General features: G+C 42.5%; 1 protein-coding gene across 3 annotated transcripts in view; it reads left to right on the top strand.

Annotated features, from left to right (window-relative positions):
- Window positions 1-1886: 1886 nt before the first annotated feature.
- The window catches only part of LOC122867482 (signal transducer and activator of transcription 5B-like), a 66743-nt gene continuing 51359 nt past the window's right edge, over window positions 1887-17270 (top strand). For 2 of the 3 annotated variants that reach the window (XM_044178325.1, XM_044178326.1), the window contains exons 1-3: window positions 1887-2061; window positions 2879-3013; window positions 9749-9905. In XM_044178325.1, the coding sequence (XP_044034260.1) occupies window positions 2886-3013; window positions 9749-9905 (285 nt within the window). In that variant the 5' untranslated portion in view covers window positions 1887-2061; window positions 2879-2885. The remainder of the gene's footprint in view (window positions 2062-2878; window positions 3014-9748; window positions 9906-17270) is intronic. The other variant, XM_044178324.1, reaches the window with a different exon arrangement.

The raw sequence follows: 17270 nt of genomic DNA, 5'->3' as shown, positions 1-17270 counted from the left end.
GAAATCAGCATCTCCATAAAGCCTGTCAGTAGATGGAAGCATGAAGTGCTCTAATATCTCCTGGTAGAGGCTGCAGTGATTCGGACCAACACCAGCAGATGACATGGAACCCCAAATCATCACTGACTGTGGAAACTTCACACTGGACTTCAAGCAACTTGTGCCTCTCCACTCTTCCTCCAGACTCTGGCACCTTGATTTCCAAATGAAATGCAAAAGTTATTTTCATCTGAAAAGAGGGCTTCGGACCACTGAGCACCGGTCCAGTTCTTTTTCTCCTTAGCCCAGGTAAGACCCTTTTGATGTTGTTTCTGGTTCAGGAGTGGCTTGACGCTAGGAATGCAACACTTGTAGCCCATTTCCTGGACACGTCTGTGCGTGGTGGCTCTTGATGCACTGACTCCAGACTCAATCCACTCCTTGTGAAGCTCCCCCAAGTTCTTGAATCGGCTTTGCTTGACACTCCTCTCCAGGCTGTGGCCATCCCTGTTGCTTGTGCACCTTTTCCCTTCCAGTCAACTTTCCATGAATATGCTTTGTTACAGCACTCTGCAAACAGCCAGCCCTTTCAGCAATGACCCTCCTTGTGGAAGGTGTCAATGAGTGTCTTCTGGACAACTGTGAGGTCAGCAGTCTTCCCCATGATTGTGTGTACTGAACCACACAGAGATTAAAGGCTCAGGAAAACTTTGCAGGTGTTTTGAGTTAATTAGCTGATTAGAGCTCTTCTCAGGTCTACATTTCTGTATTATAAATTCTTTATTCTAATATTTTGAGATACTGGATTTTTGACTTCCATGAGCTGTAAGCCGTAATTATCAAGATTAAAACAAAAAGGCTTGACATATTTCACTTTGTGTAATGAATCTAGAATATATAAAAGTTCCACTTTTTGAAATAAATTATGGAAACTAATGAACTTTTCCGTGATATTCTAATTTTTTTCTATTTTTTTTTTTTGCTGGGTCGTTTCCTTGCGCGACCTTTCTTAATGATGTGTACTCCTTTCTGTTATTTTAGTAGTTTATATTGAGTTTAAGTTTGGTGCAATAGAATTAAATTTAATCTAGGTTTAGAGTAAAAACTAAACTGAGATTTAAATCGAATCTTTCTTAATTTCAAGAGATTTAAAGTTTGGTGCAACACAACTTAAAGTTAAACCATGATTTTAATCGGGTTTAAAAATTAATCCTTGTTTGTGCAGCCCAGCCTAAGTTTTATTGAGTTTTATTTTTGAAATTTAAAATCGGAAGCTGTCTGTAGTATTCATTTTTGTCTTGATTCGGATCAATAACAGCTGCTTTGGGTGTGGAGGGCGGAGGAGAGAGACCACGAAATCGTGTCGGGTTGCAATCAGCTGTACCGTGAGTGTAGGTTGGGTGAACGTCTGGAGGGCTGGGATGAGGAAGATACGGAACGGTGTACTACGTTAAACAGAAGAAGTAAAAGGCAGGAGAGGAGAGACAGAAGCGCAGCCTGGTCGGATCTAAGTAGTCAAAGATAAGAGGGCGCTACAAAAAACTAAGAACTAACCGGGAAGACACAGCGGGAGACGGAGGAGTGGGAGAAAGTTAGAATTCTGTTTGAGAGGGAGACGGGGCATTTTCACACAGTGCGAATGACTAAAGCAATTGAAAAAGAAATGGGAAAGATCAGATTTGCTAAATTCCTTAACAACCGACGAGTCCTTATCTCTGCCACAAATAAACAGCACCAAAACAGATACACATGCCGGGGTAAAGATCACAACACACACCTGGTAATTGTTTTTATTTATTTATTGTATTTTATTATTACAGACTAATGTAACTTAGATCCTGTTCTACATATTCCGGTACGGTAGGTGGCGGTATGCACCTAAAAGTTGGTATTGCAATCCGCCAAAAAAAAACGCAAGGAAGAAGAACAACAGCTGCGTTGCCAGAAAACAGAAGGCGATAAAGAAGTTGGCGATGTGATATGTACGTCAACTATCCTGTATTAGGTTTAAAAGTTGTGCGTATGTGCTGTCCGCTGCATGTCCATGGTGTTGCTATAAGGTGTGCTGCAGTCTCTTAAAAGGTGAGTTAAATACGTATAGTTAGCTGTTAACCACTTGTGGCGCATGCAAGTGAAGTTTTGATCGATCGCTGTAACGTTACGGTTACTGTATGAGTGAGCTTTCCTACTATGCTAGCTAGTAGAATAGCTTACCTTCGCTAGCCAGCTAGCTAGCTAGCTAACGTTAAGCTGTCTTGTCCCACCAAAGCAACAAACGTAATGTAAATTCATAATCTTCCAATTCAGCATGTGCACATCTGTTCAGCAATACTCAGAGATCGCCATTTGCAAGTTTGCTGCATATAATCTCTGGGAGCCAATCGCAATGTACAGTAATGTATACAAGCTAAGCTATCTGTCAAACTTGTTGGGACAGCAAGCTTCCCTGCTGCTGACCGATGCGTTCTGCTTTCTTGTGTAGCTTGAGAAGGTAATACCAAAACTCATACAGAGGACTGTAATAAATAAAGACTAACGCTACCACTATTCTCCTTTTTATTGTGAGATTTCTCGGCTAAAAAAAACATTTGTTTGGCCAAATACTTACACATATCACCAAGCAATTCCTTAATTAGTCTTACTGTATCTTAGAAAATACTTGTACTTTTAGGTCTGACAGTTGTCAAAACATAGCTAGGTACTGAGGTGCAAACCCCCCCATAAACTTCTCATTACTCATTGAATTCTGCCATTATTGGATATCACTTCTCTGGAGCACAACTGATGCCTAAATCCCCCTCTGGTCATCTTCCTCATTACTACTCTTGGTTACTGTTCCTTTTCCCTCTCCCTCATCTTTTCCCTGGCTTCTTCTCCTGCCATCCTCCTGCTTCCACAGGAGTACCATGGCAATGTGGATCCAGGCCCAGCAGCTGCAGGGTGAGGCGTTGCACCAGATGCAGGCGCTGTATGGCCAGCACTTCCCCATCGAGGTGCGACACTACCTGGCCCAGTGGATTGAGAGCCAGCTCTGGTAAGCAATAGACCCTGATCTTTATTTTTATTCCAATTTTTCAATGGCAATATCAAACTCCTTGGATAGAACTTGCCTTTAGTTGTACATTTTTTGCCTTTAAATATCCTTTTATAATACGGTGTAGTCCCTCATTCATCCAGGAGTGTTCTATCGTAGAAAAGGTTTCAGTCGTAGTCATCTGGACACTGTTTTCAGAATCAAGACCTTTCGGCTCCCATCCGGAAGTCATTCTCAATTGTGAAAGTTCTCGTCCAAGAAGGGGGGGGGGCTCTGTGGTTTCAGGATTCTGCTAAGGGGCCCTCCTACCTGACCCATGAGCCATGTAAACCATTTGCATCTGTTGGTCTAAGAATAAGTAGACCTCTACAGAACAGAATGAGGTATAACAAACAATATTTATGGAATAGAATATTTTCTATAGAATCTTAAGATAAGTGAAAAATAACTTTAACATAAATAAGAAATTGTAGAAAATATAAAATGTAGAAAATATTAAAATATTTCACTGATCTTTTGGCTCTGCTGCCTGCCTGGTAATTAGTCTAGTTCTCACAATATTATACAATTAGCTTTGGCTATACAATATAAACATAAGCCTATAGGCCATGGCTGCAGCTTTATGTCTCAAAATAGTCAAATAAAACCGATACAGCTGTGTGGCTCCCCCAGATTTCCTTTTATACATCTTCAAATATAAAATATTATGTATACTATGTTTGAGAGATTGTCCAGTATGCCCAGCTGTCAACATTTTAAATTCAATATTGAATCAATAGTTTGTCAAGGTTTAGTTACAACTCTGGACTGATGTAAGATGGAAAGCAATGGATTGACACTGAGAGACTAGATAATCATTGTCTTGTTTTAAAATGATGTGCGCCTATGAGGAGTGCCATCACACCCATATATTGTCTGGACTGGTTCCCACAGAGTTTGCTGCTGGAAAGCAAGAGTTTCATTTTGTGCATGCACATATGAACGCATGTGCATGCATCTTTTCTATTGCCCGTAGGCGTTTATCAAACGTAATAAATAGTTGTATTTCACTCTCACTTTTGTGAGGCACAAAGTCACAGAACGCAGCCCTGGAAGTGGCTGGCATGCAAGCAAAACACAGACAGACCAAAAGATGCACTGCCCAGCTAGGTTAGCAAGACAGACAGATTAGAGAGAGATGCACTGCAAGCTAGCACATCAACTTAATGTTACTGTTATTCGCTGACATCAAACTTGGAGAGGAGAGAACACAAGTTTACCTGATTGCTTTTCCTGCAATTCACTCTGATGGTGGTTTTTCTTTTTCTTTTTTCTCTCTCTTTTTGTGACCAGAAGAATAGTTCCATTTCATCAATTCAGAAATTTTGACAAGAGGGGGAGGCGGGTCACTTGCGGGGCCCTATGCAACTTGTGTAGTGAGTGTGTAGGGCCACCTGGAGTTCAGTCCATTGAAATATGGTTCAGAATTGGAAACAAAGCTGTAGCATGGCTCTCATAGCTTGATAGAGTAGAGAACATGTGGTTTAGTAGAGAGCAGTGGTGGAATGTAAGTACATCTAGTACTGTACCTTAGTACAATTTAGAGGTACTTGTACTTGAGTGTTTCCATGGCATTTTCTGCTACTTCAGCAATTGACTGATACTGAACACACAGTACAAGTGATGTTGCTAGGTACGCGTCCTGCATATCTGACACGTTTAAAATCCGAAAGGACGCAGTTAACTCACTGTTGACTCGTCCAGGGGACTCACCATAGTTTTTCCCTGATAATACAGGGAAAAAATTGTGAACAACAAATTTGTGTTGAAATAAACAAAAGAAACCTCACTGTCAAAAACCCTGTTTCTTACCGTCTGCGCATATACTGTATCTCTCCAGCACCAAACGGGAAGCAGCAAACCGGGTAGTTATTTTGGTAACAACTGAAAAAAACTCCTTAAATACCATCTCTCTCTCTCTCTCTCTCTCTCACACACACACACACACACACACACACACACACACACACACACACACAGGAATTCTTAATTTGTTATATTTCTTAAAGGGACTTTGGTGTAATATTTTCCTGGAACGACGGGGAGCTTCAGTTTAATTCAAACTGGTAATACTGTATGTAGCCTATATTTTTTTGTTTTGTCACCACTTCAGAAACACTAGGTAACTGCTAAAGTATGATAAGGTTGTCTGACGTTGACTGTGGTTAGTTATTGGTTTGATTAATGGTTTACAGTCTAATAATGTGAGTTTTATTGATTACTGACGGTGGCTGATCAGGCTAATTATCAGCTAATTGTACTCAGTTTCTAACGGCAGTATGCAGTAAACAGATGCCCTTTTGTGTGTGTGTTTTAACTACTTTACTAATTAAACTAAATCAAAAAGTGTGCGCATGCACCAACCCGCATGCTGCCCGTTGCCGTAGCGTCGTCTTACTTTTTCCAATTTTTAACTTTCCTTTTTCTTCCAAACTTGAGTAACTTGTGTGTAAGTGTAATTTAAACTACGCTCTTTACGAAAATGAGGGTAGAAAGTGTTTTGGTACTTTTTTTCGCCGTGGAACTTCTTCTTCTACTACTCGGTCAGTGCACCGCTGCAGATCAGCTGTTTGGCTGCACACCAGGGAACAGCTGATCGCGCTGAAGCCGAGCAGCATGGCACCCAGGACTACCGATGTCCCCACTGAGATCTGGAGGAGGACACACCGAGGATGCAGAGGTGGAACAAAGCGGCGAGGGAAGAGAGAGGGGTGCAGACAAAAGAGACTTAAGAATAAGAGATTTAAGCCATGTCTGCCTTCTCTCGTCATGGGCAACGTGAGATCGCTGGCGAATAAAATGGACGAGCTAACGGCGTTAGCCCGGAGTCAGACGGAGTTTCGTGAGTGTAGTTTGATGTGCTTCTCTGAGACATGGCTACACCAGGATATCCCAGATCATAACGTTTCCATCGACGGCTTTCAGACTGTTCGGGCCGACAGGGATCACACCGGATGCGGTAAGCGGAAAGGCCGGCAGGCTTGCTGTTCTGTTTAACAACAGATGGTGTAACCCTGGTCACGTTACAATCAAGCAGAGTATCTGTAGCCCGGACATTGAACTGTTAGCTGTGGGACTCCGGCCATATTATCTCCCACGTGAATTTTCACATGCCATTGTTGTGGCTGTTTACATCCCCCCCTCTGCTAACCTGGCATCGGCGAGCAACGCCACAAGAACAGTGAGGAGATGGTCGGTGGAGGCCTACGAGACACTACAGGAATGTTTTGTGGTGACAAACTGGGATGTACTCTGTGAGCCTCATGGAGAGGACATTGACGGGCTCACTGAGTGCATTACTGGCTACATTAACTTCTGTGTGGACTGCAATGTCCCAACCAAGATGGTCCATTGTTATCCAAATAACAAACCGTGGGTAACAAAGGACATCAAGGACATCCTGAATGCCAAGAGGAGGGCCTTTACTGATGGCAATAGGGAGGAGGTGAGGGCTATCCAGGCCGACACTAATGACCCCCCCACCTGTAACTTCTGCTGTGTACCTGACTGCTGACCAGGTGAGAGGACAGCTGATGAAACTCCACTCAAACAAGACTGCAGGCCCTGTTGGCGTTAGCCCCGGGGCGCTAAAAGCCTGTGCCCCCCAGCTACGTGGAGTCCTTCAACATGTGTTCAACCTGAGCCTGAGTCTTCAAAGGGTCCCCGTTCTGTGGAAGACATCTTGCCTCGTTCCTGTGCCGAAGACGCCGCGTCCCAGTGGCTCCAAGTACTACAGACCGGTGGCACTGAACTCCCACATCATGAAGACCCTGGAGAGACTGGTGCTGGAACAGCTGCGGCCCAAGGTCAGACCCCTCCTGGACCCCCTTCAGTTCGCCTACCAGCCCCGACTGGGAGTTGAGGACGCCATCATCTTCCTGCTGAACCGCATCCACACCCACCTGGACAAGCTGGCAAGCATGGTGAGGATCATGTTTTTTGACTTCTCCAGTGCTTTCAACACCATCCGGCCAGCCCTGCTGGGTGAGAAGCTGGCAGCAATGCAGGTGGATGCCCCCCTTGTGTCCTGGATTGTGGACTACCTGACTGGCAGACCACAGCACGTGTGCCTGTAGAACTGTGTCGGACAGCGTGGTCAGCAACACTGGGGCCCCTCAGGGGACTGTCCTCTCTCCCTTCCTCTTCACCATCTACACCACGGACTTCAGCTACCACACAGAGTCCTGCCACCTTCAGAAGTTTTCTGATGACTCTGCTGTGGTGGGATGTATTAGCGGTGGAGTCTGAGTACAGGGCTGTGGTGGGTAACTTTGTCTCATGGTGTGAGCAGAACCATCTACAGCTCAATGCGACAAAGTCAAAGAAGCTGATTGTGGATCTATGGAGGGCCAAGGCACCAGCGACCCCGGTTTCCATCCAGGGGGTCAGTGTGGACATTGTGGGGGATTACAAGTACCTGGGAGTACACTTGGATAACAAACTGGCCTGGACCAAGAACATTCAAGCTGTTTACAGGAAGGGCCAGAGCCGCCTCTATTTCCTGAGGAGGCTGAGGTCCTTCAACATCTGCCGGACAATGCTGAAGATGTTTTATGAGTCTGTGGTGGCCAGTGCTATCCTGTATGCTTTTGCATGCTGGGGCAGCAGGTTGAAGGTAGCGGACGACAACAGACTCAACAAACTGATCCGTAAGGCCAGTGACATTGTGGGGGTGGAGCTGGACTCTCTGTCGGTGGTGTCAGAGAGGAGGATGCTGGCCAAACTACATGCCATCTTGGACAGTGTCTCCCACCCACTCTGACGTGCTGGTCAAGCAAAGGAGCACCTTCAGCGGAAGACTTATCTGACCAAAAAGCACCACAGAGCGCCACAGGAAGTCATTCCTGCCTGTGGCCATCAAACTCTTTAACTCCTCCCTCTAAGTGTCAGTCTGTATGACCCTAGGTCACTAAACTGGACATTGATTATTACATCTCTGCCATACTTGAATAATTGTGCAATATTCTGTGTATTACTCCCGTGCAATATTTAGTTTTCCCATGTTAGTTTTTCCTATTTATTGATATTATTATTCATCCCTCCATTACTGCTGTGCAATATCTTAATAATCTCAATAATCCACACTTAACTCGACAGTACATGCACCACTGCTTATTACTTATTACTTATATTATTACATTGTATTATTATACTGTATTATCATCATCATCAACCGGTAAACCCACTTGGTACTTCACACTTATTTTATTTTATACTTATACCCACCTGGTACTTAATTTATTTTCTGACCTGTTTTTATAGTGTATTATATTTTTTGCTAGTACTTTCTCCTGTGTGCACTGACGTAAAGGCGAGCTGCTGTAACAAAGAGTTTCCCTTCGGGGATCAATAAAGTATTTCTGATTCTGATAAACATGATGTGCTTGATGGTGTTATCACTCCTGATGAAACTTGAACGCTCAGCATTCTTGTTGCCCTTTAGCTTCCCTTTTTAACAATTATTCACCCAGAAAAAGCTAATATTTCTCTGTATAATATAACCTCTTTATGTCAGCTGCTGTGTGTCTGCAGCGTATTCACAGATTTGGGATTTTATATGCTTAATTTTCAGATACATTTTCAACATACATGAATAACCATAATTGTTAACATCAAACACGAGTTTAACATTTAATGGGTACTCACTCAGTTTCCCTGGGACCCACTCAAATGACCACCTGTGGAGCCCGGGGACTCACTACATTGAAAACTGCAGTACTGATGTTTATATAACTATTTATTTAGTTTTTATTTATTCTTTATTTTTTCAGTGTGCATTTCTAGAATTGGTTGAAAATGTATGTTCAATTATTTAACATGTTTATTAAAGAATATTTAACTTAAATATTCTTTCATTTTTAAGTTATTTGTATAAGAAAGCAGCCTTTTTGCATAGTCATATGATAGTCAAAAATTCATGATCGGCTGCCATATCTGCAATCCGTGAACGTTTCCCCTCTAAAATTGGTATCGGTCTCAGAAATCCTATATTTGTCTGGCTCTATTTTGACCGTAATTTCTATCAGTAATGATGTTGTGCTCAAGTACCAAGTTAATAGCTGGATTTGGGAACATGGTGATATCACTGACGGGGAAAGAAACACAAGCAGACAGACAATCATACAAGTTGTTCTTTCAAACATCAGCACAACACCTTGTTAAGACACTGTTAATTATGTAAGTTATAAATAAAATGATGTCTCTTGCGATTTTGAAAATTGCACTCTTTCAAATCGTTCAGTCCTACCTTAGACATAACTCTGGGTGAGCAGTTTAATCACTGTTTTTTAAATCACTTCTCTAAATACAGTATATTAAACTACAGGAATAATAGTACACCAACTGTACCTACATTACACTCACAAGTGAAACTAATGCATTAACCAGAAACTTAAAAAAAGAATAATGATTTAAATGCAGCCTGCCTTTTCTAAAATAGTATGCCAAATAGTATGACTTAGTTTCTATTAATGCTTCTGGCACTCAATATTTTCTTACATCATGACATTCTGTTATACATGAGGAGTTTAATTTACTTATATTTTTAATAGTCAAAGTTATGGAGAGTTATAAGGAAATTATTTAGTCCTGTAGTTTCCAGATCTGGCATATTTATGTTGATATGCTGCCTTTGAGACATGTTAATGCTAATTAATGTCTTTGGATTGGTTAAAAATGTAATTGTGCCTTTCACAGGGATTCAGTGGAGTTGGACAACCCAGCGGAGGAAGCTAAAGCCAAGCGTCTGCTGGACAACCTGGTGACTGAGCTGCAGAGGAAAGCCCAGCTTCAGGGAGGAGAGGACGGCTTTCTGCTCAAAATCAAGCTCGGCCACTACGCCAACCAGCTCAAGGTACCAGTCAGCTACTGTAAGATGAGGGAAAACTAGCCTGCCCTGAAACCTTGTTTTACCAGTCACTGGCATGTTACACTGAAACAATTTGGTGCATTTAACATCAGGCAGGTCTCATTTCTCAGCTGTAGTGATACTCTTGTCAGCTCAAACAAACCTTTCCTGTGGTTTTATCCTGTGGGTTTTCTGTTACCTTAACTCATGTATTTTGGCGTAGTGGCCACAGTCAGAATTGCAGCTCACGTGATGCCCACTGAAATATTAAAATAAAATAAAATAAAAATTCTGTAGCGCATGACCAGTTTATTGGTCGGCCCAGGGCACCAGGCTAACTTTTTTCACAACCGTCCCGAAGTGAATGTAAACTATCCCAAAATCAAAATGTTGTTTCTTTACTTTTTTTAGTGTCATCTATAGTTGTTAGTGGCATAATAAAAACACCATTAAAATGTTGAGGAAATAAATATTTATTTTGCTCCATTCAAAGAAATAGGTTTAAAACCAAACCTGAAAAACTATCTGTAAACTGTCATGAACAGAATTTAAAAAATGAAATAGGATACAATTTAGTAACACAGCAGCGGCATTTACATCACCACGACCCCATGGCTTATACAAACACAAACAACTAATGGGAGATTGATAAGACAGAGAACTGATGAATATCGTTCAGTCTTACATAAAATCATATTGTGAACTTTACTGGCCATGCTGGCAACTAGGAAAGCTACCATGGCTTTTACCCTGTGGCCGACATTGTTGTTTGTTTTGTCAGCAGACAATTATGTGGTTGCTGCTGCTGGCTGACAGATTACACTCCATTTAAACAATTTTCCTAGCCCTCGCTGTTAAGCGGTGCAGTGGCGAAATGGAGCGGACCCAGTGTTTAGTTCTGTTAGCTGTAAACACACCGAACACCTCGTCCCGGAGTCGTCCCGTGGAAGATATCTGTTCGTCCCAAACACATTTTCTATTGTCCCAGGGATGACTGGACACAGTTAGTCTCAAGTGCTGGTTTGGCCGATTTGCTTTCAGCACTAGGCAGTGCATGCTGGGAAATGTGGGCCGTCACTATCGCTACAATACTCTCAATATTCTTTTGTTTTCTCTGTACATTTCTAGAATTGTTTGACAATGTATATTTAACATGTTAAAGAATATTTAACTTAAATATTCTTTAATAAAGTTATTTGTTCAAGAAAGCAGCCTTCTGCTTTCTTAAAGTACCTTTGCATAGTCATATTATCTCCGCACAATCCACACAGAAACAATCTATTTTCAAAAAAAACATAATAATTTGGACTCTGGTTTGTTTTCCACCTTTTGTACGAATTGTTTGGGCAGGTGTGAACACAATAATCGCCCTTGGGTGCGGACCAAAACAACAGCACCTTTTTTGAGGGTGCTTTCACACCTAACTTGTTTGGTTCGGTTAAAATGAACCGTTGTGCGTTTGCCTGGTTAGTATGGTTCGCTTGGGCTGTTGTGAAAGCTGTCAATTGAACTCTGGTGTGGACCAAACAACTGGACCGAGACCCTTGAGAAGAGGTAGTCTCGATAAACTCTGGAGCTGTTTGTCTGTGGTGAGAACATGATCTGACCTCCATCCGACCCAACTGCAGGAAGCATTGCGCCTTTTTTGGATTAAACCAGCTCCCGTAGCCAGCTGTGCTGTGCATTATGGGTAGGATTGTACGCCTTTCATTTTCTACAACATGCAGCATGATGAATCTGAGTAATCGCGGACAGACGTGGACTCGAGAAGAGGTACAGTGCCTCATAGAGATTTGGTCGGATGACTATATAAGCTCACAACTTTTGACAACTCATAAGAACACTGAAATCTACTCACTCTTTAGCAAATGGTTCAGGGAAAGGGGGTTTCTGAGGTATGCTACACAGTGCCGCATTAAGGCAAAAAAACTTTGTCAGCAGTACATTGAAATGCGCAATGCAATTAATAAAACAGGAAGTTCTGGTAAAGTGAAAGACAAATTTCCTTGGTTTGACCACTTGGACAAAATACTTGGGACAAAACTGGTCGTTGATCTGGTTTATGTTGTGGAGTTGCATGAAAGTTCAACACCATCACCCACTTCCAATGATGCTTGCACAGATGACCTGGCTCCCGCATCTGACACAGATGTTAATGGTGAGTTTATTCAACTTTTTGCAGTTGCCAATGTCAGCCACATAAAGTTAAGAGCTTCATACAGAAGTTATGGTGTAGGCATAGATAGTAGTAGTAGTAGTATACTTTGCAATTATTCGTGCATGACACACGTGGAGGTAGCAGATGTGACAGCAAAAGGGTTACGTTGCCTAGCCTATGTAGGGCCACCTGTCTGTTTGGATAATTTGTGATCTATTGGTCTAAATTTGACCGTTCTGTTGGCATTAGGACATAACTTACACACACACACTCTGTATTGTGTACACAGCATTACAGAATCAGAAATACTTTATTGATCCCCATAGGAAACTCTTTATCCACAGGTGGATATTCAATCAATGTATCCTGTGATACAGATGCCATAAACACCCTTGCTGATGCAGACATGTCTGATGCTCAGAGACTGCCCATTCCTGGAGCACAGGCTCGAAAAAGAATGATGATGATTTACAGACATGCATAACTGACAGTAATACAAGGAGCTGAACAGAGCCAGTTGGCTCAAGAGGCTGCTGCTTTTGAGAAGATACAGAAGGCAGAGGAGAGAAGATTCCGGTCTGTGCAGGCACAGCAATAGGCCACCAACCAGATGTTTCTGCAACTTATGGCCACTCTTGCAACTGCTTTGCATCCTGGTCAACCTAATTTCTCAACAATACCACAATACCTGGACCACAACACCCCCACCAACATCAACCCCTAGTGCCTTGTCCATGCCACAGCTGTGTCAGCCAACACAGCCTACTGTCCTGCCGCCTGTGATCCCTCCACATCAGCACTGGTCACAATCTCCATCCCCCCTAATATGAACATCCCACCACTAAAACACGGCATCGGCGGATGGCCGCCCACCATTGAATCTGGTTCTGTCCAAGGTTTCTGCCTGTTTTTAAAAGGAAGTTTTTTCTTGCCACTGTCATGGTGGGATTTGTTGGGTCTCTGTAATTAATATTATAGAGTACGGTCTAGACCTGCTATATAAGAAAAGCACAATGAGAACTTCTGTTATGAATTGGCGCCATATAAATAAAACTGAATTGAATTCAACTATTCTACATGACACTGATAGTAAGTAGGACTACTACAACCTGTAGGTTGACACTTTTTTTTTTTCAAATTAGGAAAGGCTTTGTTTGTGTAGGTCTTTTAATGCGCACATTTATTTGCGTTGTTTGAATTGCTATGCAGAAGGTGCTGTTTTTGGTTTAGTGTTAAGAATGTTATAGACAGATTTTTTGGAAGAACTATGACTTCTTTGTGTGTTTACTGTTTATATTTCCAATCAATGTGCTACCTCATTTTCATTGGTTTTGTTCTTTTCAAGCTTCTGGGCTACACATGAGGTGAATATATCCTATTAAGAGAAGTACTCTTGAGTATTTGTGATAGAAGTAAAAGGAGGATTGAGTTTGTATTGTATTTGCACAACACACACTCTAGTTAATTGACTCGTTTTAATTTTTGATAGTTATACTGCTTAAAGCTTTATTTTTTATTGGAAGTTCAAGCAATCTACCAAAAAACACTTTTTGAAAAAAAATTTCTAAATGGAGACAAAGAATTTGTACAGATGTGGGAATGTTACATTTGTCTTACAATTTTTGTAAGTTTAAACAGGCAATAAACAGTATTTAAAAGCAAAAGTGTTTCCATTCCATACATTCTCAATCAGACAAACAGCTTCCCAGCCTTTAGAATATAGTAGCTCCTACACTAGCATGCATGAGTAAAAATGAACTCATCAAGGGAGATAACATTCACATTGTAGAAAAGTAGCTACACAGTGCATTTCTGATGTCACTGTGTTGCTGTTCTGCATACCTCCTGATGTCCCTCACCATCTTCCTCTTCTGAGTCCTTTGAGACGCCCAAAGGCACGCTCAACAGTCATATGGGCTTGACTTAATCGGTGGTTGAAGTTGAGCTGCTGTCGTGTTGCTCCTCCTTGTTCTGAGGAAGGTTTCATGAACCAAGTTAGCGGAAGGTAGGCCAAATCACCCAACAGAAGAAGGCACGTTGACCCCCTCAAACGTTTCGGTCCATTGTGGTAAAAGAGTGCCTGCACTGCCAAGTTCATACAATGACAAGACGGAGAAAACATGAGCATCATGTATCTTGCCTGCTCGTCAAACATATCCCAAAATCTCATCCTATGGTCCACCACACTCTGCAATAATTGAATAGTCTCACTTTCGATTGTAATAACAGGACCTGTAACCTCTGCTGTGTGCCTAACTGCTGACCAGGTGAGAGGACAGCTCCACTCAAACAAGGCTGCAGGCCCCGATGGCGTTTGCCCCGAGGTGCTGAAAGCCTGTTTCCCCCTGCTATGTGGAGTCCTTCACCATGTCTTCAACCTGAGCCTGAGTCTTCATAGGGTCCCTGTTCTGTGGAAGACATCTTGCCTCGTTCCTGTGCCGAAGACGCCGCGTCCCAGTGGCTCCAAGGACTACAGACCGGTGGCATTGACCTTTACTCATGATCTCTGGCAGGCAGGGCGGTGGAGATACAGAGCCCAGTGTCCCTAGGTTGTGCCACAAATGAGCTGCCGCCGAGCTCTGGCTCTTCTAGAGAGAGGAGGGGAGGTAGGGGCGACCAGCAAGTCCAGAACCTCAGTAACAGGTTAGTCTGGAACTGGCAACACATCCTCGGCTGAAGCAGCGAACGCGTCCGCTCGCCGCTGCTTTTCAGCCTGAGGAAGGAGAGCACAGAACGGGCATGAAGCCTGCAGAGTGTGAGCCAGGCCAGCGTGCTCCGGACCCAGGCATGACTCGCAGCGACCATGCAGGTCGAAGCTCATGATGTATCCCGTCTGGCAGGCCAGACACATGTGGTTGACGTCCTTGGAGGACATTTCTTAGTTTGTTAGTAGATTCTCAAGTGCTTGCAGCGGTGGTCTAAAGAAAAATGGGAGCCGACTGTTGAGTCTCAGTCCAATTTATAGACAAGGTGAGACCGAGGTGAGGCCCACACAACAGGTGGGCATGGACTAATGTTTTTTCAGTGCTGTGCATTTGCGCAAGGGATAAACCCACTAGCGATAGCTTTAGAGGGTGAAGCCTATACAAAATAGAACAGTGCCAGCTCTTTCTTGAAAACCAGCAACAAGGGTTGTGTCTACATTTATGGATAAAAAATGTACCTTAAAGTGTTCGAGAGAAATTCAGTTTTCTTATCTTCCATTATGATTCCAAATGTAATATAATTTCTGGTGAAATGGGTGACAGAAAAGATTTAGATTTAGATTAATCATAAATATCACACTAGAAAGTATTGCTATAAAGACAGAAGAAAAATAAGTGGTAGGTAGTTTCTATTTCTTAATCACAAAATTTGCAGCTATTGAGCTCAAAGTTGAACCTTTTATCTAAGGAGTTCTCTTGAAGGATGTATATCGTTAACTACTTTGACGTGAAGCTCTTTTGCTTTCGGAGGTAAAGGTAAGTTTAAGAAGTTAATGCGTAATTTCTTTAAGGTAGGTCAACAGAAGGTATGAGAGGCTGAGTTTCTGCTGAATTGCATAGGATATAAAACATTTGTAAGGAGACCATGGATCACTTTGGTAAAATCTTGCTAGAGAAATCATGTCCATCAATCATCAGTGAAGGGGGATGAGGGTGGCCAACCATACAGGGAGTGCAGAATTATTAGGCAAGTTGTATTCTTGAGGATTAATTTTATTATTGAACAACAACCATGTTCTCAATGAACACAAAAAACTCATTAATATCAAAGCTGAATATTTTTGGAAGTAGTTTTTAGTTTTAGCTATTTTAGGGGGATATCTGTGTGTGCAGGTGACTATTACTGTGCATAATTATTAGGCAACTTAACAAAAAACAAATTTATACCCATTTCAATTATTTATTTTTACCAGTGAAACCAATATAACATCTCAACATTCACAAATATACATTTCTGACATTCAAAAACCAAACAAAAACAAATCAGTGACCAATATAGCCACCTTTCTTTGCAAGGACACTCAAAAGCCTGCCATCCATGGATTCTGTCAGTGTTTTGATCTGTTCACCATCAACATTGCGTGCAGCAGCAACCACAGCCTCCCAGACACTGTTCAGAGAGGTGTACTGTTTTCCCTCCTTGTAAATCGCACATTTGATGATGGACCACAGGTTCTCAATGGGGTTCAGATCAGGTGAACAAGGAGGCCATATCATTAGATTTTCTTCTTTTATACCCTTTCTTGCCAGCCACGCTGTGGAGTACTTGGACGCGTGTGATGGAGCATTGTCCTGCATGAAAATCATGTTTTTCTTGAAGGATGCAGACTTCTTCCTGTACCACTGCTTGAAGAAGGTGTCTTCCAGAAACTGGCAGTAGGACTGGGAGTTGAGCTTGACTCCATCCTCAACCCGAAAAGGCCCCACAAGCTCATCTTTGATGATACCAGCCCAAACCAGTACTCCACCTCCACCTTGCTGGCGTCTGAGTCGGACTGGAGCTCTCTGCCCTTTACCAATCCAGCCACGGGCCCATCCATCTGGCCCATCAAGACTCACTGTCATTTCATCAGTCCATAAAACCTTAGAAAAATCAGTCTTGAGATATTTCTTGGCCCAGTCTTGACGTTTCAGCTTGTGTGTCTTGTTCAGTGGTGGTCGACTTTCTGCCTTTCTTACCTTGGCCATGTCTCTGAGTATTGCACACCTTGTGCTTTTGGGCACTCCAGTGATGTTGCAGCTCTGAAATATGGCCAAACTGGTGGCAAGTGGCATCTTGGCAGCTGCACGCTTGACTTTTCTCAGTTCACGGGCAGTTATTTTGCGCCTTGGTTTTTCCACACGCTTCTTGCGACCCTGTTGACTATTTTGAATGAAATGCTTGATTGTTCGATGATCACGCTTCAGAAGCTTGGCTATTTTAAGACTGCTGCATCCCTCTGCAATATATCTCACTATTTTTGACTTTTCTGAGCCTGTCAAGTCCGTCTTTTGACCCATTTTGCCAAAGGAAAGGAAGTTGCCTAATAATTATGCACACCTGATATAGGGTGTTGATGTCATTAGACCACACCCCTTCTCATTACAGAGATGCACATCACCTAATATGCTTAATTGGTAGTAGGCTTTCCAGCCTATACAGCTTGGAGTAAGACAACATGCATAACGAGGATGATGTGGTCAAAATACTCATTTGCCTAATAATTCTGCACTCCCTGTATGAGGCAT

The sequence above is a fragment of the Siniperca chuatsi genome, linkage group LG20, assembly GCF_020085105.1.
Source record: "Siniperca chuatsi isolate FFG_IHB_CAS linkage group LG20, ASM2008510v1, whole genome shotgun sequence".
Classification (NCBI taxonomy): Eukaryota; Metazoa; Chordata; class Actinopteri; order Centrarchiformes; family Sinipercidae; genus Siniperca; species Siniperca chuatsi.
The sequence above is the reverse complement of the archived record's forward strand: the minus strand, read 5'-3'. Positions and strand labels throughout refer to the sequence as shown.